Source organism: Pleurodeles waltl, chromosome 3_1 (assembly GCF_031143425.1).
Source record: "Pleurodeles waltl isolate 20211129_DDA chromosome 3_1, aPleWal1.hap1.20221129, whole genome shotgun sequence".
NCBI lineage: Eukaryota > Metazoa > Chordata > Amphibia > Caudata > Salamandridae > Pleurodeles > Pleurodeles waltl.
Genome location: NC_090440.1, coordinates 1737606072 through 1737626738, shown reverse-complemented (window position 1 = coordinate 1737626738; position 20667 = coordinate 1737606072). Strand labels below are relative to the sequence as shown.

Below are 20667 nucleotides of genomic sequence, written 5' to 3'. Positions count from 1 at the left end.
AATTAGGGGCTGTCAGAAGGGGGAGCAGACGAGGTAATATTCCTCAGCTCCCTTGTTTTTTTAGGGGCCAGTGCTCCAAAATTCAGATTTTACAGAAAGTCGGCCCTTTACAGTCATGACAGTTAAAATGACATTAAGCACTAGATGGCGCCAGATACTGACATGCAGGCCGAAGATAACTTTTTTTTGTACTATGGACGGCAAAACCTTCACCCATGCCTGGATCTAAGTCGGTCCACCCTTGTCCACGCCCGACTTGTACCATGGAAATGTACAGCTCCGCACACGTATTTCTGACCTTCTCTGTTTGGCCCAACACACCTAAAAGGTGTGTGGTCTATAAGGAATGGCCATCTAAATGAGCATGCATTTCACCCGGATTGTTATAGTTGGGGAAAGCAGAACTAAGGCTTCTCTATGGTGCCAAGCCTCCTCCTCCGAGCTGTGGATTGAAAACCAATGGATGCACGCAAACGGCTGGCGCAGGCACAGGGACTGTAGCGTTTGAGCACAGAAAAAAGAGGGGTTGAAAGCAATGTGTAGTCAGTGGTGATGCACCAGGCGAGGGCAGTGATAGACTTTTAAGGATTCACCATGAAGATATATATCTTACTGAACCATGACAGGTGACCATGTATTCATCCATCTTCTCACACTGCGGATCACATTCCACACACTGGGTTCCATTAGCAAACTCACGGAATTCCCTGCAAAGACACAAATTGAGCAATCAGAGGTTTGAAAGGCTTTGGAGAAAGCTTAAACATGCAGGCATTTCAGTGCGGTAATACATGTAGCTGTCTGGATGAACAGTAGCCATTTCTTGAGTTGTTGATTTCTAGCCGCAGGAAGCCTCATTCTATTGCTAATAAAAGCCAGCACTGTCAAATCCACTTGTTGCTCATGTAAGCTGTGGCCACAAAAAATCACAGCCTGACTGATTTTCAGAACATAAACCTATAAAGTTATAAGCATACATATAGATATAGAGCAGGGTAAAAGAGGAGGGCTACCCCTCTTCTGTGGCGAGGCAACATCTTAAATACAAAGGCTTCATCAGCATATTAGGACCGCGTTTTAAACTTCAAAGGAAACAAGACCTTCCTTCAATAATAACAATTTAAGTTGACGAGTGGGTCATAGAGCACAGGTTGTTTCATGCCATTTGTGACAAACTGAAGGTGCTTTAGCCAAATATCTGTTGGATAAATCACGAACCACCAACACGGCTGAGACGCTGTGAGTCCATTTTTACTCCATAAGTTTGTTGTTGTGAGAAAAAAAGCCTTTAAAACATTGAGATTCTTTAAATAGGCATTTCACTTTTTATTAGAGGTTCGTGTTTAAATAGGTCACAAAAGTTAGTTAAATATTCTCTCTGTTATGTAAAACTGTTAAAGGGATTGAAATTAAAGTTAACTTTTTAAGTTTATATTACTTTTTTAACATTTTGATGTAGGTAAAAAATGTTATAAATACAAAAACTTTCAAACAATTCTCACATCTAAATTGCACTTAAAGACTTTAGGACATTTTCAGTAGGCACTTTAACAATTGTTACTTTTAAATATTCTTGAATTGTAAGCCTAAAAATGAATGGTAATTAATAAAACAAAAGTATGAATATTTTAAAACTTTGTACTGTTAAAACAAGCCACACATCTGATCCAGTGCTTAATTTGTAAATAAAAACGTGCCGGTGTCCAAAGTCCTCCTCTTAAACACGCGGCTGCTGCAATTAAATGTGGGAACACGGAATACTAGGGCAGCGTAATCCCGAAGCCATCTCGGGCCTCTTCAATCCATATAAAGCCACTTCCTGCCCCTTCAGCTCACTCTAGCAGCTTCCTGCTTTCTTCCATTGTGACGCTTTTTCGTTTTCCTCTTCCTCCGTCTTTCCCATATGTGTCTTTTGCTCGTAGCAAATGCTTGAGGCAGAGAAATAAGTCCCGGCCCGCAAAAATAAGTGCCGGTGCTCAGCAACGGAAACAACAAGCACAACTTAAGCACTGATCTGATCTCGTTTAAGGCATGTTTAAATATTTTGAAAAACAGTACAATACTTAAAGATGTGCATTTCACAACTGTGAAACCTATTAACATATCTTAAAACTGGTTAGCAGAAAATTTAAACTTTTTTTTACAATCCCCAAGTATTGCTAGGTCACATGTAGAATGTGCAAGTGTGTTTTAAAACTTTATTTTTTCTTATAATTATTGTTTTTTTTATATTTCTATACGAAATTACGTTTCGGTGAAATGACTAAAACATTTGTCTCATCGTAGAACAAAAATAAGATTACAAGATTTGCAATATCAAAACTCTACTGACGTCCAAGAAAATTCCCACTGCTCCCTGTAATGATGTAACAGGCATCAGCATACCATCAGGTTCTGTTGAGTAAAGAGTGTCAAGAATTAACGGCTTTTATTACGCCAATGGGTGCCTTCAAGTTTTTGCGTATGCCGTTTGGGCTGGTTTCTGCAGCCTCAGTATTCCAGAGGATTATGGAAGATCTTTTTAAAGGCATTTCAGGAGTAAAGTGCTACCAGGATGATGTATTAATATGTGGGAGAAACGTGAGAGAACATGATGAGAGGGTGCATGCTGTGCTTAAAAGGATGCTTGATGCTGGGTTATCTCTTAGGCGAAGCAAATGTAAATTTGGAGTCACTGAACTGGACTATTTGGGTCATCATATTTCACGGCAGGGGGTGAGTCCTAAAAAGGATTTGGTGGACACTATCGAAATGTTAAAAGAACCGTGTACAAAAGATGAGGTTTCTTCATTCTTAGGTATGGCAGAATTTTATAACAAATTTATACGAAATTTTGCAGATAAGACCGTAAATCTAAGGAAGTTGATGTGTAAGAATGCAGAGTTTGTTTGGACGGAAGAGTGTGGTACAGAATTTAAACAAGTAAAAAATGATCTCAGGAATGCACCAAACTTACAAGCTTTTGTACCTGGGAATCCCACTTTCATTGTTACTGATGCGAGTATAAAGGGGCTGGGTGCTCTTCTTTTTCAGATCAGGAAGGGCCAAGAGGTGCTAATAGCTTGTGCTTCAAGATGCTTGAAAGGGGCAGAGATATGTTATTCTGTTATAGAGAAGGAAGCGTTGGCAATTTTCTGGGCCATAAACAAGTTCAGAAAATTTGTGTGGGGATCTTCTTTCGTAGTCAGGTCTGATCATAAACCCCTGAAAGAAATTTTTGAGAAGAAGGGTTTGGACTCGATTTCCTCGAGGATCAGGATATGGGTCCTTTCCTTACAGGAGTATAACTTCATGTTTGAATACATTCCGGGAAAGACAAATGTAACGGCAGACTGTCTGTCGAGATTGGTGGAGGTGGTAGAGAATGATAAATCTCAGGATGAAGATGATCAATGTGATGCTGAGTGTGGCATAAGAGTTTGTGATGTTACGCTGGGGGCTGTAAAGGAAGATGAATGGAGGGATGAGTTGCAAAAGGATAGTGAATTGTGTTCTGTGATGTCTCTTTTGGATCAGCATAAGTCTCGAAGTCTGGTTAAACCTTGGTCGTTAGTTGCGAATGAGTTAGCCGTTGTTGATGGTGTTCTAATGAGGGGCACAAGAATGATTCCCCCATTGAGTTTGAGAGAAGTCATCGTGAACATGGCTCATGAAGGGCATATGGGCATTTCTAAAACCAAAGAGCGCATCCGTCAGGATTTCTGGTGGCCTGGATTAGATTTGATGGTGGAACGTACTGTTAGGGAGTGTACACCTTGTCAAGCTAGTGATAAGGTACTCAAACCAAGATGTTCACCTATGGTTTGTAGAAGTTTACCAAAAAGTCCATGGGATGAATTAGCTATCGATATTGTGGGGCCATTGCATGGAGAACATCAGACTCCTTACCTGTTGGTGTTGCTGGATTTGTATTCACGATGGGTGGAGGTGAGTTTGGTGAGAGAGATCACTTCTCAATCTGTGATCAGTTTTTTAGAATCTGTGTTCAAACGCGAGAGTTTTCCTAACTCTATTCTTTCTGACAATGGTCCGCAGTTCTGTTCTGCTCAGATGGAGGAGTATTTTGTAAAATGTGGAATTGTACATAAAAAAATTGCGTTATATCATCCAGAGGCGAATGGTGCTTTGGAGAGATTTAACAGGACTTTAAAGGAGAGTATACTATTAGCAAAGGTAAACTGTTTAGATTGGAGAAAAGAACTGCAGGGTCGTATAACAGCTTACAGGTACACTCCTCATGCATCAACGGGGAAGACTCCCTTTGAACTGCTCAGGGGAAGGTCTCCAAATACTTGTTTGTGTCCTGGCTGGATGGTTGCTGGGAAGGGTTTGAAAAACAATGGTATTGGGGAATGGAGAGACAAAGAAGTGTCTCTGCAAAGCAAAAGGAAGATTTATGTTGATAAAAGGAATAATGCGAAAGTTACAAATTTTGAGGTTGGAGATAAAGTAAAGGTCAAAGCTCCTGTTGGGTGTCAAAATTGGTCAAAATATACCTCTCCAAAAACTATCATTAAGCTGTTTAAAAATGCTGTCAAGACGGATGATGGTCGCATCTGGAATCATAGTCGTGTAGCACATTTTTGGCGGTGTGGTGTGGCCGACAGGAGAGATGATACTTCTTATTGTTTTCCCTCTGACATTGATTTAAGGTCTGATAATACTCGTAGGAGTGTCAGAACACGCAGGTTTCCTTTACATTTGCGTGATTTTGTGTAGTTCTTTCTACCCTCTTTTTCTTTCTGTTCAAATGTGTTTTTTGTTCTCATGTTATTTCTGTTCTAATGTAAAGAGGAAGAAGTGTAATGATGTAACATGGCTCCATGCCAGAACACTGGGCATGGAACCAGCTTGTTCTGAGGTTCTGTCATGCAGGGTTCTCTGCATGACAGTTGATATGCTGGCTGTTGGTTGAGGCTGTAATAAATACCTCCTACCACATATCTTCATCTGGTGTGGATTCACTTTATTACACTCCCCACAGAAGTATTCAAGAAGTACCTGTACAATTGCCTTATACAGCTCGAGGGGTGGGTGAGATGATCAGTTTGTTTTCATGTGGTGAATGAAGATGACCAATAATTTATTTATGACTTCATGAAATCCGGTTTCATGAATGTATGAAACTCACAACCTCAAACACACATATTCTGTTAATACAAACTTAATATAGCTTTGCCAGCATTGCATGGGCCTCTTTCTGCCTAGCAAAATGTTCCTTAATTTCCTAGATATTTGTCTCACTTGCTTTACATTCGTTATGCTAATGCCTGTGATGCATAAATTCATAATATGCAGCGGTCATTTAATCATTACTTGTTTTTATCTCTCAGTTCTCTGTAACTGTGAATATTGCTCCCTGTTTCTCCTGACATTGGGTTTTATGTCAAAACCCCTACATATATCTTGTATTTTACTTTCTTCTTCTATCCAAAAACTCCACATTTAGAAATATTTGATATAATCACTCTTGATACTTTAGGGTTTGAAAAAAAAAAGTTTTATAGCATGGTTGAGGGGGGTCCAATATCAGATACTATCTTATGAGGGCAAAGAAAGGAAAGTACAACTACGTGTACATCAGAGGTTGAAATTCCGCGTACCAAATACTTAACATAACTCCGTCTCCATATCCCTCTCCACTAACCTCTCCCTCACAGCATAAAACCTCAAACACAAACTGATCAGGCAACACCCCGAGCTGCTAATTGCCGACACCTACTTCAATGCCTCAAAAGGGCTAGAACGAACAGACCTCATTTTCTTCACCAAACGCCCGGTTAGGTGAAACACATTCCTAACCAACTATCTCCACACCTCCAGATCCACCAACATCCCGTATGACTGCAAACTTGCGATCTCCAGCTCGCCCTCATTCAAGGGCAATGCCAACATTACCATCTTCAGAAATGGAACCATCATGATACAAGCTAATGATGCCAACCTACGCTCCTTCGAATCCATATTCCCTACGCTAAAAACAGCCATATCACAACCTCAAACCCCCGCGCCCCATAAGCCCTCCTCTCAGATCCTCAACCACAAGGTAACACCCTTAAGTCCCACCACAAACCCCTCCCCCGACACAATTCTCAGCACCCTAAACCCTACAAATGACAAACCCAACAACCCGGGATGCACGCACACCACCACAAACTCCTCCCCCGATACAAATCTCAGCACCCTAAACCGTGCTAGCAACAAACCCAACAACCAGGGTGCACTCAAACCTACACCACTACAACTCTCTTGCACAATACCGCCCCTCTCCCAAAAACTAACCAGGAGACCCTCAGAGCGGCTCACACTCTCAACCCCCCCTTCCCACAAATAGCCTAAGGTCCACAAACCTTAGAGACCTCCAAGATCCTCCAACATGTCATGCTGTTAATCACAAAGACCCCAATAACAAATCAAACTACTCTATTGGTGTTTCCTCAAATCTACCTCCCACTGCTATTGAAAACCATCAGACCCCGCACAATATGAAGCACAACACCCACACTCCCCCCCCAATAACACACTCACATTATAAATAAATGAACGGCTCACCAACCTAGAAACCCAACTAGAAACGATAATACAGGGCATCAATATGATAGCAAGAAGCCTAAACCCACTTCTTAACCCCTCACGGAATCACTCCTACACACCATGTCTTGACAGAGCCAATCCCCTACTATTTAGTTGGCCCACCATGCCCCGCAACCTCAATGCCCAAAGACCGAAAAGAACGAGTGCTCCATTGTCACATAGTGAAGCAGTGGAACTCGCCCAATCATACAACCTGATCCCGTCCATACCTAACCCCCCATCCAAAATCCAGGTCACCACGGGTCTCGGTCGAAACCACGCACCTCTGACCACAACCGGGCCTCCAGCTCACCTCATCAATGTCCCCCTGACCCCAATCACTCAAGACCCCAAGAATAGATGTCAAAACAACTGCATGCTCATTAACTGCAGATCCGCAGTCAAACATGCTATGGAACTAGCAGATGCAATCCTGAACCACAACATTGACACTGCCTTCATCACAGAAACTTGGCTGAATGAATACTCACAACCGATTATGGGCACCCCAGTACCGCCAGGGTTCTCAATAACCAACAAAGATAGGAAAGACTGCCATGGCAGAGGCATTGCCATCATTCACAAGAACAACATCAACGTAGTGATAAAAGACACTTTCAACTACAACTCATTTGAAGATCTTAACGCTTACATAAGAATGAATGACAACACCAATGTGACTTGCCACCTACTCTACCACTCTCCTGGCAACACCCTCCCTTTTGGGGAACACCTGGCTAATCTAATACCACACTGCTCACTCTCATGCACCAAGTTCATCATCCTAGGAGACCTCAACCTCCAATGGAATGATGAAAGCAATACTCTATTCCAATCCCTAAATGACCTCCTACACAGCAAAGACCTCACCTAGCTCTTCAAGGGTCAAACCCACAACAAAGGTGCTACTCTGGATGCCATAATAGCTCAGAAAGAAACACTCATGATTGACGACATCCTCCCTGTCGACTGGTCAGATCATCAAATTATTCTATTCCATCTCAATAAAACACCCCAACACACAAACCACACACAAAAGTCTCTCCAATGGAAAAGAGACATCAATCAAATTCCAGTAGCAACCCTAGAAGGAAGAAACAGCTCACTTCTACTGCCCCCATGTGACAACCTCTTAACAACCGAGCTCACCACCCAGTACAACTCAACAGTTTCCTCCATACAAGACCAATTAGCCCCTATTAAACTGAAAACAGTGACAAACACACCCTTAGGAGCCTGGTTTATTAAAGATCTTAACACTGAAAGAAGACAACTGAGAGCAGCTGAAAGACTTTGGAGATCTGACCCATCCACAGCGCACCTCAAACAACTCAGAAGAGAACACAATAACTACAAAAACACATAACAAATTAACAAAATACATTCTTCCGCAATGCACTAGAGAGAGCCAAAAACCGCCCAAAGGAGCTTTTCAACATCATCAAACAACAAACTTCCAAACCACCCCAAAACATCCCGATAACAACCAAAGAACGCTGTGACAACTTTGCTAACTTCTTCAATGACAAAATCACTAAGATTGAGCTCTCTCTAGAAACGGATACTCTGCCAACTACAGAGAGTATATCTCCCAGTAAAGAAAACAATAAACACCGCTCACTCTCCATGAACTCCCCGGCTCCTGTCCCTCCAATAATAAATGATGGGTATCATCCTACCCAAAAACATACAACAACTCCCCGAAGCTGGGAGACCTTCAACCCACTCCTGGAGACAGATATCTCCAAACTACTGGCCACTTACAAAACATCCTCTCACCTGGCAGACCCTCTCCCAGCCTCCCTGGCAAAAAAACTCAACCAGACTCTTACCCCCATCTGGACCAAGATCACCAACAGCTTCCTGCAAACCGGCGTGATACCTGACTGCCTCAAGCTGGGTCAAGCCACACCAATGCTAAAGAAAATAGGAGTAGACCCGAACAACTTCAACAACTACAGACCAGTCTCCAATCTACCCTTCCTTGCCAAAACTCTAGAGATGTGTTCTCTCTCAGCTATCCAACACATAGACAACAACCTTCTCAACCCTCTCCAATCTGGTTTCAGAAAAGAATGTGGCACAGAAACAGCTATGCTAAACATAGTAGATGACCTTCGCAATTTCCTTGACTGACCGATGCTGCCTGCAGATTCTCCTAGACCTATCGGGGCCTTCGACACGGTTGACCACAATCTGCTACTGGACTACCTCCAAAAAAAGAATTGGCGTGGAAGGAGTGGTCCTACGCTGGTTCTCATCCTTTCTACGGAACTGCACGCAACAAGTAAAAATAAATAACAGGACCTCGGCCACAACTATAATCACCAGAGGGGTTCCCCAAGGATCTGTCCTCTCAACCACACTCTTCAACATCTACATGTACCCCCTCACTGCCATTCTCAACCAAGCTTACATCCCCTTCCACCTATACACTGATGACACCCAACTTTACATGGAAATATCCTCTACAGAGGATGTACACTGACTAAATGCCACCCTTAAAGAAGCACAACTTTGGCTATCCTACAACCACCTGAAACCCAACCAGGATAAGACTGAAATAGTCCTCATATAAAAAACGAATCAGCTCCTCCAGATGCAAGAATAGCTAAGATCCATAGATGCTCTAAAATGCAATCGTACCCCAACAAACTCAGTCAAGTCGCTAGGAATCACTCTGGACACCAACTTGACTATGCAGGACCACAAAGAATAACGCAAAAAATGCTTTCCACAGCCTGAAACTACTGAACAAAATCAAACCGTTCATACCCCCAGATGACCTAAAACATGCCACGCAAGCACTGGTGCTCTCCAGACTAGACTACGGGATCTCCATCCTCACTGGCACGGCTAAATCCCAGCTTGCTCCCATGAGATCCACTCTCTATGCAGCGGCCAGATTGGTGACAGGAATTAAAAAATATGACCACATCTCCCCTGCCCTGAAAAGACTAAAATGGCTCCCAATCGAAGCCCGTTGCAACTTCAGAACTGTCTGTCTAACTCACAAAGCCCTGCAGACTGGGAAACCAGAATACCTCGCCGCTAAACTCATTAAAGCATGACAGACAAGAACACTAAGAAGCTCAAACACCTTTCTGCTCATCCCGCCCAAAACTCAGAAAGAAAAAAAAACCAAGCATGCTCCTTTACAAGCAACGCCCCCAAAATCTGGAACTCCATACCAGTTCACATAAGATCAAACCCCTCCTTCCAGATCTTCAAGAAGCAACTAAAAGAATTGCTCCTCAACCAACCAACATATCAGAAAAGAGCCACTGTTCACTCTCATTCCCATCCCCCCCACCACAGCCTACACTCCATCATCTATGCCCATGGGAAACCATTCCTGTATAATTATGAATATGTTTTTTTTGTACTGTTGCAAAGCGCTCTGATACCCTCGGGTCTTGTCAGTGATATAGAAAACTCTCTAAATAAATAAAATAAATGGATATATTTATGCAGACACCCAGGACTGTCACCTCCATTGATATCAATGAGATAGGTAAGAAATGAAGTAAGGTTGAGGATGGCTAAAAAATAGAGAAAATAAGATCAATGATACAAAAAGTATATGAAAAATCAAAAATGTATTGGTGTACCAGCTGTATGACTAACTGTTTTCATCTAAAATCAATATTTATGTTACTTCAAAGTTTGAATTTTATGTTACCTAATATTTATTAGTTTTGATTTTAAAGTCAATAATTTAATGTGCAGTTTTACCAGCTGTGTAAATTCCTTCTAGGTTTGTGAGTTAAACACTTGGAGGTAGAACAGCGCTTAATCTGAGCCAGTGATTTCCAATACTCAGCTCCGGCACTTAATTGTCAATACGGCACTTATGACAACTGCCACATAGTGGCACTGTTTGTGTAGTTTAAAGATGAGCAGAGCAACAGTTGTTTATTATTTCATTGTACATTAAAACAGCTAATATCTGCTGCCTAAGCCATTATTATAGCTCTGGCAGCCTCGAACAGTCTGAATCCTCAAACTTGGAGTTGTGTGATGATTAGTAGTTATGCAGGTATACCATTGGCAATGCTGGCAGGGGCAATGGGTGGTGCACGCTGAAAAGGTCTCATGAGGACAACCCTCGCACTTTTTTTTGTTTCACAAATGAAGCACTGAGGTAGAGTAAACAGAGCGTAGGCCCTCTGCTAATAATTCATTATATCCAAAGTTCCTCTGTGTCATAGGATTTTGAACTGTACTATGTTACTGGAAGCCACAGGCCATTCTGTGCAGTCTCCTACAGTTGTTTACATAATATTGGTCTGCTTGGGTACTAGAACTGCATGGATCATCATTTTAAACTCACTTTAGTGTGTACAGGAACTCTCTACTGTATATTCTCATGTACAACCAACCAAATGATTATTGAGCTCTAGAAACGGCTTTGATTTTGGAAACAACACTATACTGAAATAGTAGGGCTGGCAAGATCTTTGCCTGCAAAGTCCTTTGGCGCCGGAACAATTATTGCATTATTTTATGGCTTATGTCTCCTTCCAGTTCTATTCACCCTTACTCTGCCATAAGAGTGCCTGTATGTCTCTTCACTTGGGGGCTAAATAAAAATATCTAGCATAACATAAGTCAGTGTTTTCCCTTATTGTGTTTAAAGTCCTCTGGTGGTAAGCCTTCAACTACCTCCCAGAGGCCCTTTTATGGGTCCTGATGACATATAACTGTGCACGTTTCCTAGAGTGAAATATGTATTTTCCCTTTTTACTACTGAAGCATTGCCATTATTTTGGCAGCCCCTGCGTAGGCTGATAGAGCTGGTTCACCTCTCCTCCTTGTTACTGCTCTGGCACATTTCTTACAGAGAAAAGCAGCTGCAGTAATATTTGAATTAATTAATCAGGCATTACAAAGCAGCTGTAATGCTGTCATTGTATGAGTGTCGAAAGCAATATCAATAGGGTCAAATCACGGGCAAGCCAGAAAAGCACTTTGTGCAGAGGCGGCTCCTTCGCAATGGCAAAGGAGCGTCACCCCACTGGCTGATCCAGCAGCTGAAAAATAAAACAATATTTTACTATTGTTTTCACCTGCTGGCTCAGCCAGCATATGTAGGGAGGGGCAGGGCTGGGCCACGGGAGGGGGCAAAGGGGAGGGGAATGGGGTCCATCTAAGTGTGCATATTAGTTTAGCCAGACGTCTTAGGCCGGCCAAACTGATATGCGCACTTCGGTTTCTCCAACCCAGCTGTGTTGCACAGCCGGTTTGGAGAAACTGGACAGCTTCCCATTCACTGTCTGAGTGGCAGACCAAGACTCTCAGACCAATCGAGACGCTGCTCTCATGCTAGGTTTAGCATGAGAGCAGCACCAGGATAGCGTGGGGAGTCTGTGCTGGTGTCCAGGGAATGCTGGGACACCAACACCAGCAAGGGAAAAGAAGCGAGGCGGCAATGGCAGCAGGAAAGGTAAGTTTTTAAAACTATTATTTTATTTTACCCCTGTCTCACCCTTCCCCAATGCCCGCCCCTCCCCTTGAGATTCGGAGTGGCCGCCGCTGACTTTGTGTCACCTGATCACAAATCTGTCTTCTATTATAGTGTTGTTTATACTTGAGCCTACCCATGATTCCTTGTAATGCGTATTCTAATACTGCATCTTTTGCGGCGCTATTGCAGTGAAGCAGGGGCCAAGTGAGGAGCAGCCTTGGGGAAAACTGCCTGCGATCTGGATTAGGCTATGTTTAACTTTCAGATGCATCTGATTCCTACCTGACTGAAAAAAATCTATCTAAATATACTATCAAAGATCAATAAGTGTCTTAAAATAGAAATCAAACCCACAAAATGGATCTGGGGACAAGCCAAAGAAATATTATTTTCTCACTATAAGAGGTAATAACAGGACTGTTAAAAAAAAAGCATATCTCTTGATGTATGTGTCACTTTTGGCTCGCATCGACCTCTGCCATAGAGTTATCTGTTTCCTCCATGAGTGATCTCAGATGGTTTACAGGATGTCTCAGACTCGTACCTACAGAGGAGCCCATGTAATTGATCGGTAGAAAAAGCTCTGCATCTATTCAAGTTCCTTACCATTTTCAATGTGTTTGTGTTTGCAATGGGGGCCTAAAACATTACATAACCAAGAATATGTCCTGTACATATATAAAAACAAAGTGGATTGGCATATTTTACGTGGGTGTCCAAAGTGGGGTATTGTGATGAAATTTACAATTTTCTACATGAGGAGCACCTAGAATCTTGGCGCATGGAACCCTCACTGTGACAGTCCACAAAAAGGAAGGTTTTGCATAGGAAGTGACCATCACATGTAAAAACTGAATCAAACTTTATGAACATTCTATGTTTCCCTGAAAAGCTAAATTATCATTTGAAGAGGATCCAAGATAGGCTGGGATATGAAATGTAAAAATCGGAGATCTGCGTACTAACGTTCCACAGTTATAAACAAAGAAACATTTAGAAAGAATAGATACACTTTGTGACCTGAAAATAATATTGTACTGAGGTATCATTACTTCAAAGAACGTCATTGATCCACGTGGGTTTAGAGACTCAATTCAAGTTAGTAGATGATGAGATGCTTTGATGATATGTGCGTCCTTACTCTTCAAGCTCGTTCAGTTTTCACTAAAATTAACCATTCACAAGCTGCAGCAATAGAAACTGATTTTGAATATATGTGTCGTGGCTTGAGTGATAATACCTTTTGCTGGCCTGGGGTAGGCGGGAGGCTCACAAGACAACTTACATGTGTGGACTGTTATTAAAGCAAGTAACACTGAGATCACGTGACATAATTGATAGAAGCTCTGGGAGATTATTAAACTGACAATGGAATCTAATTGTAAATAATGTATACAGTTTAATTCACCTTGAAAAAGCTATTTTCAGAGTGAAACACGTGTAAGCATATGGAAGCACAACAACATATTTAAATGGTTTTGAAATAATATGTACAAAATAGAAGAATCAATTTGAAAACTAACATATTGTAGGTATATGCACAGCCCATCTTTAAGAACATTTAAAGAAAGAAGCACACCTTGGAAATTATGACAATGACATTTTTAAAAAATAATATGTTCTTCCTAGATATCGACCTCATACCCACTGCAATGCTACACAAGTTACAGGTGAAACACACTCTCGGGACACAGGGACGTCTGGTCAGGTGACTTACCCCTCATAGAGGTTGCAGCTCTCAATGCAGGTCTTGCCTCGGCTGAAATTCCGACAAAAGAGACACTGGTTGGGTCCTGGACCCCAACAGCCAGCACTGGAGCACAAAGAGTCACAGGTCATCCCTTCATGTGCTAGACAACAAGAAAAAGGAGTAGAAAAACACCGTTTTGTAAGAGTTCGCAGATAGCACTTCTTTTCTCCCAAACAAATGAGAACGAGAAAAATCAAAGTTGCTACTTTTGCTAAAACAAATTTCCAGTAACAAAACCTCACCCTTCTTCCAGCCTCCCGAGCAAACGCCCGATGCCCGCTACTGTCAGTCCGGCCCTGTCACCAATTCTGACGCAAATGCAGTTATACTTACAAATGGTTTTGATTTGTACCGGTTTAACTAATTGACAAAACTTTGTAACTTGGGCATGTGAAAAGTCACCCATGGAGGTCCATTCTGTAAGGAAAAAAAAAAGAATGCAGGGCACCTCTTTCCTATCCCAGCCCGCGAGGAGTCGAAGCACTGTGTTGAATATACGGAGGGTAAAGCTAGAACATGGCAGCGATTTCACTGTTAACAACCACAAAGCTGAAATGCGGTGCCAAGGCACACAACTGCAGAGAGTTTGACTGAACGCTGCTCTTACATATCTCTTGAAACGCCCACTGGAGTAAAGTCAGTCGAGTTCGGCACGAATGTTAAGCCTTTGCAGGAATATATAACACGTACAGCTGTTTCATGCCCTGTGATTAAGTCATATATACACGCATGCGCACCTTGCCACTTTTTACATCCCAAGTCAGACCCACACTGGTGAAACCATTTCAGAGAGTTTTATACCAGCTTGCTTTCATGTCGTGCGCGTGCTGATGTAAACAAAATGAACTACTCTGCCCCCACCTAACTGATACTCCTTTATCGACCTTCATCGGATGAAAGGCAATGATAGCAGGACCAGGACTTCAATCTGTGACCTTCTGTGCACGCAGATCTCTGCAGCAGGTGCATTGACTCTCAATGCCCCGTCAGCGGTAGTAAACGTCATATTAACACATATCTGTCGTAGCCGCATCGATGCGCAACCGTTAAACTCAACTGTAAACACCGCTGCAACACCAACTTTAATTTCAGCTGTGCTCCTGGAAGTGATCCGGATCCTTTTGAAAGCAAAGGACTGATGATGGATTACACGTGGAAACCTGGGTCTTCTTGTTAGCCACAAGCTAATTTTTAAAATACATTGTTGGCTTGGTTTTGAGCATCGAGCTTTTAGGCTGAAATGTACTAGTAAAGTCAGCTGAAAATCAAAACTTCAGATATCAATCTGAGTCGAGGCAGCAGCCTCACTATCTGGCGATCGCGTCGTGCACCTGCTACACGAGGAACCAAATTGATGACATGTCACCGAGTACAAGCGCGTGCTGCATACGTATAGGAAGCGCTGCGCGTGCAAAACAAGCCAATAAAGGATTCGCAGGCTGAGCCCAAGCGCTTCCGGCGCCGCAAGCTACAATTTTGAATATGTTATTAGGACAGATTCGTGTTGCAGCTGATAAATCTTTCTGCATCCACCTTGCCTTATTACTGAGAACATTTCAGGAAGGCAGGACTTGTCCCCGATTCTAACATGCCCTCCGTTATCGCAAAGGCACATTCTCTGGTTAAAGTGGACATTGCAGTTTGCTTCGCAGCACTCGATGTTGCTATTCGGCTTCTTTCGAAGGCCTCCCAATTTTGGAAGAGAAATGAGACAAAAAGAAATGTAGTTGATATGTCCAGAACCACACCATTTTGATGAGTGCGAAACTACACTCCACATAAGTTACAGTCTGATGTATGAAACACACAAATGTTTTATGTGTAATATTAATTAAAAAAAAAAACATTCTAAGAGAAGTTTCTCTGATTCACAAAATGCGTTTTGAGATCCATTCCGAATAATCACAATTATGAGAAGGCATGAAAGGAGTTTGCCCTTCTGATTGGGATTTGCTATGGTAAATATCAAAGATTTATGACTGCAACTGTGGACAGAACAAGTGCTGAGTTATCAACACCTCAACGGAGGTTGTAACTGATTCGCTATGGGACATGTTCCTCTCGTGAATCATGCTAGGCGACCTCAAAGTGGGGGGGAAAGGGACGGGACAGAGTTAAGGACACGAGTGCAATTGTGTTTGCAAATCCTTGTACAGTTACCGACAGCTCAAAGCAGTGTAAGCACCTGGCAATGGGTATGGTGCTAAACAACAAGAAAAAGGAGTAGACAAATAGTTTCGTAAGAGTTTGCCAAGCTAACACTTCTTTTCTCCCAAACAAATGAGAACGAGAAAAATCAAAGTTGCTACTTTTGCTAAAACAAATTTCCAGTAACAAAACCTCACCCTTCTTCCAGCCTCCCGGGCAAACGCCCGATGCCCGCTACTGTCACTCCGGCCCTGTCACCAATTCTGACGCAAATGCAGTTATACTTACGCATGGTTCTGATTTGTACCGGTTTGACTATTTGACAAAACTTTGTGACTTAGGCATGTGAAAAGTCACCCATGGAGGTCCATTCTGTAAGGAAAAAAAAAAGAATGCAGGGCACCTCTTTCCTATCCCAGCCCGCGAGGAGTCGAAGCACTGTGTTGAATATACACAGGGTAAAGCTAGAACACGGCAGCGATTTCACGGTTAAGCACCACAAAGCTGAAATGCGGTGCCAAGGCACACAACTGCAGAGAGTTTGACTGAACGCTGCTCTTACATATCTCTTGAAACGCCCACTGGAGTCGTGTCCAGTAACTTCAGGGGGAGCAAGCAGTGGTCTAGGGGACTCTCAAGGTATTCCAAAGTGGAAAACATTTTTTAAAAGCAGCACCAGTTAGTTCCTTTAAGGACCACAAACTGCTTAAAAAACGAATACAAATGCAACAACAGGGATGGTGGTCTGCTGTTCCTTGCGGGCCACAAAGCCTGTGTTTATAGTTAGTCGTTGGGGGCAGAGGAGGGTCACAAATAGTGACTGGCCTAATTAATATTAATTAGTCAGGTTATTCTGTGACTACTTTTTATGATCTACCTCTCAGTACACCAGGTCCCAAGATCTCCTGGTTACATAGCTGATAAATATTACTATTAGACTTCTCATCTACACATAGTGGTGGGTGAAAACATGCAATTGTCATTGGAAGAATGGCAACTCCATGCAGTGGGAAACAAGATGGCAGGATAAAAGAGACTGACCGACCTATAAAATATTCCAGGCAATATTCCAGCTGGTCTGTGCCTGTTAAATGCTGCTATGGCTGTGGATGAAGTCAGTCACATGTTAAGCTTAGTCTAGACATGTAACCATTAGGCATCAGGAGAGCATTGATCTGTAAGGAAGAATTCACACTCCCATAAACGTCAGTTAAGCCGGGCAATGATGACAAATGTTAAAATTTTAAAAACAACAAGGTGATGGATGGAATGCCTGACTTAGTCTCAGCCACTGGCAATCCCTCAGGACTGCATCCCAATCCATCATTTGTTTGCCCACCATGCTACCCCAGTTTCGACCCAGCCAAATGCAAATCAGTTTTGACCCTGCACCCAATGGCAACAGTTCAGTGGAACTCCCGAAACCAAGTCCTCCCTGGATGGGAAACAAGCATGCTAGCTCACTGCACCACTGGATTCAAGCTAGCCTGGCTGATGTGGGGTGATACCCTGAAACCGGTCCCAGGATGCTTGTTTCTGGTCCAGGAAGGACCTGGCCTGGCAGTTCGGGCTGAAGTGTTCCCAAAGGGAGCAGGGTCAAGACTGATTTGCATATGGTTGGGTTGAAACTGCAATGGTCTGGTGGGCAAATAAACGATGGATTAAACCCAGATCTTTGTGACTGGGTTTGCATTGTTCAGAATTTTGTCCATCATTTGTTCTTTTTGAAAATGTTAAAATCTCTGCAAAATGTTTTCTTGAAAACAGAGGATTTTCCACCGAAAGTGTAAGAGTTGACCTGTATGTATCCCAGCCCTATAGACCTTTCAGAACCTCTGGCCTATTTGAGACTTGTCAATATGACACCTCTTACCTTTTCTTTCGGTACAGTCTAGCGGTATGGAGATTCCTTAAAGGCATGGAAGAGCTGGTTCTACCTCATACAATAAGCATCAGGTACAGCAAAAGGCAGACAGTGAAAGGAGGTACTGACTCTGAGGCTCAAAGGTCTGAGCTAAATTCTTCCCCACAATTAAATTTTGTGCTAGAACGTGTTAATGAAAAAGTTGTATGGTTGATTCAGTACAAAAAAGTGTCGAAACCATTTCCAAGACAGGTGCTGAAATTCATCTGCAATAGAGTTAGTACATCCTAAGCCCCCTTTACGGTCACAGGACATAATCCCAAAAGCACAGGTCTCGAAAGTGCTCAGAACACAGGGAGATTAAGAGACTTGGCCCTCCTGCCACTTGCAGTGCAGAGCATTATGACAACCGCCATGACTATTTGAGGTTTATTTCCATCAATGCTTGTCTGTACAAATGTGATCAAAATGAATATGCTCTCTATGGGACCAGGAATGCAACAATGGGTGCCATTTCTACACGGCCTGCTGGTGATTCAGCAGAGCCAGACGTGAGGTTACCAGCCTGCAACTGGAATTTACTAAAATATGAATTCTCCAAAGAGATGAGCAGATAAATGGTGAACTAAAAATAAAATATTCTATAGCAGGAGAGCTTAAATCCTTGGAACTGAGCATGTTCTCACTCTGATGGCAGGGCTCCATCAAGTGTTGTATCTGTACCCCGTTCGGAAAGGGAGTGAAAGAAAAACAGATGTTCATGTTTGATCTTTTCCATTTCCTTCCTAGCCAAAATATTTATAAAAAATGTAGGTACTGCTGCTTAGGTCTTCTCCGCTATGTTGTGCAAGCTGTGATGGGCACACAGCGGAGTGATTCATCAACAGACAGGATAAAATAAGGAGAAGTGCCTATGTGGTTGGGTTTGATGTGCGTTGCCGGGATCTCCATAGCAAGACTGGGACTCATGAGAATAGGTAGCACTGGAAAGCTCCCCTGAAGAAGAAGAGGGAAAGGAAAGTCATCAGGTTGAAGGTTACTATGTTCCAGAGCCTGACACGGACAGTGAAACCACAGGTGCCAGCCCCGAAAGACAGCCCACCAAGCCTGTCAATAGGAGAAGGTGGCTGAGGAGCATGGACTTTGGCCGGCTGTGCAGGAAACATCTTTGATTCATAGATCATAGGTAAGCTAGTGATCAGCTCTCAGACTTTCAGGGCCATGTTCATTGATCCAGGATCTACATGATCCATAGAGGCTTCAAAAAAGCAAGGGTGCCCATTCACTAATATTCTGTAAGTCACTGCTTAAAATATTTGCACACTATGAAACTTGGATCGACATTCAAACTATTTTATATTTATAAAATACTAACTTTCTAATTACTATGTGACTGAGAGGCGGACATTCTTTTATCTCAGAATAACTGGGTGGAATGGTAAAAAAAGTAAGGCAGATTGCCTGTTTTTTTTGTAAGTAATTGTTTCACCAAGACGCATTCAGGACAAAAGGCAACGGTGAAAAGAAAGCACGTTGTGCGGCTCAATCAGGCACTGAGGAAACGCTAAAACTGGCTAAATTCACTGTGCACTAAGTATTCACCCAAAATGGCCACTGGGAAGGACTAGTCTTCAAGCTGGCCCAGATATCAGTGATCAGGAGAAAGCACTTGGACTTTACCTAGGAAGCATTGGCAATATATCTGTATTTTCATGTCTTGAAAATGATTCACCGGGCAGTAGAGACAGGTCATTAGGGCGCCGCTCCTGCATTCTGTTGGCTAATCCATTTGCTGCCCCAGGAAGCCACTGCTGTCAGATGCAAAGGTGTCAGTTTCCCCGTGTAAGCTGGAATCATGCAGCAGGAGCCCCTGGGGGCTGCTTCACAAATTCTGACCAGGTCAGGCTGCCAATCTGAGAAATCTCTCTGCAGGTCCAGTAATCCCCGCGGGCTGACTGCAAGATCAGGACAGCACCACTAACTAGCGTTAGCACACGCAGTCTGGGCCTGCTGGGAAACGAGCAGTAGGCAAATCGGATTTCCAGTGCCATTACTTCAGTGCTCAGAATCTGTCAAAAATGTCAATCACTTTTTGATAGGGGACAAGGATCTGCTCGTTTTCAAGAGGCGTGAGCTTAGTTTCCAGACCAGCTGTTTGTTCAAGCTGTGCAAAAACAACTCGCAAGTGCTTTTACCGCCCACAAAAATAAACCCTGTTTGCTGTCCAGAGGAAACACTGATGAAGGCTGCAAAGCTGTCTTTTAAAAATACCTGCTGCGGAGAAACCTTAGAGCGGCCAGGAACAGAAGAGCACTTCACAAATCTCCTCAAACTGCCAACTCTTTTTTATGTCTGGCCAAAAGAAGCTTTAGCTTCCAATAGTTCAGTGATAAATGAATATAACAGACACGAATAGCTATATGCAATTTAACAGTGAGTCCAGAAAGGGAGAAGCTTTCGAAAAATTATGAAGTCTTCCAATCTGGGGCCACTTTGCATCTGTTAGTCTGCCTCCGCGAGCCGCATCAAAAGGTAGTGCGGCGTTCACAGCCCATGTACCTCATTTCACCCAAATGGAGCACAGTCGGTTTGTGGATCCGACTCTATTAACAACACGATGGAAGCAGAGGACTGTTCAGTCTCAGTACTGTCCACCCACAGGTGCATGATACACATGGTGAACTGGATACAGCATCTGTGTTTTTCTCCATGGTACTGCGGTATGTGTAGACTGTCAGCCATAATCAGCGCACTGTTAATGGTCTGGACTGTCTGCGTATACAACTCACCAAGACGCAGGATTCAACGAGGGCGGTATTCGCGGCTGCCTATGTGCCTAGCTGAATAGCTACACTAAGCAGAAAA

The 20667-nt window shown here is 42.9% G+C and overlaps 1 protein-coding gene across 1 annotated transcript in view; it reads right to left on the bottom strand.

The window, feature by feature from the left end:
* ERBB4 (erb-b2 receptor tyrosine kinase 4) overlaps window positions 1-20667 on the bottom strand; it is a 1957545-nt gene that overhangs the window by 454981 nt on the left and 1481897 nt on the right. The window contains exons 13-14 of the mRNA XM_069225651.1: window positions 13758-13890; window positions 614-707 (exon numbers count right to left, since the gene is read on the bottom strand). Of these exons, the coding sequence (XP_069081752.1) occupies window positions 614-707; window positions 13758-13890 (227 nt within the window). The remainder of the gene's footprint in view (window positions 1-613; window positions 708-13757; window positions 13891-20667) is intronic.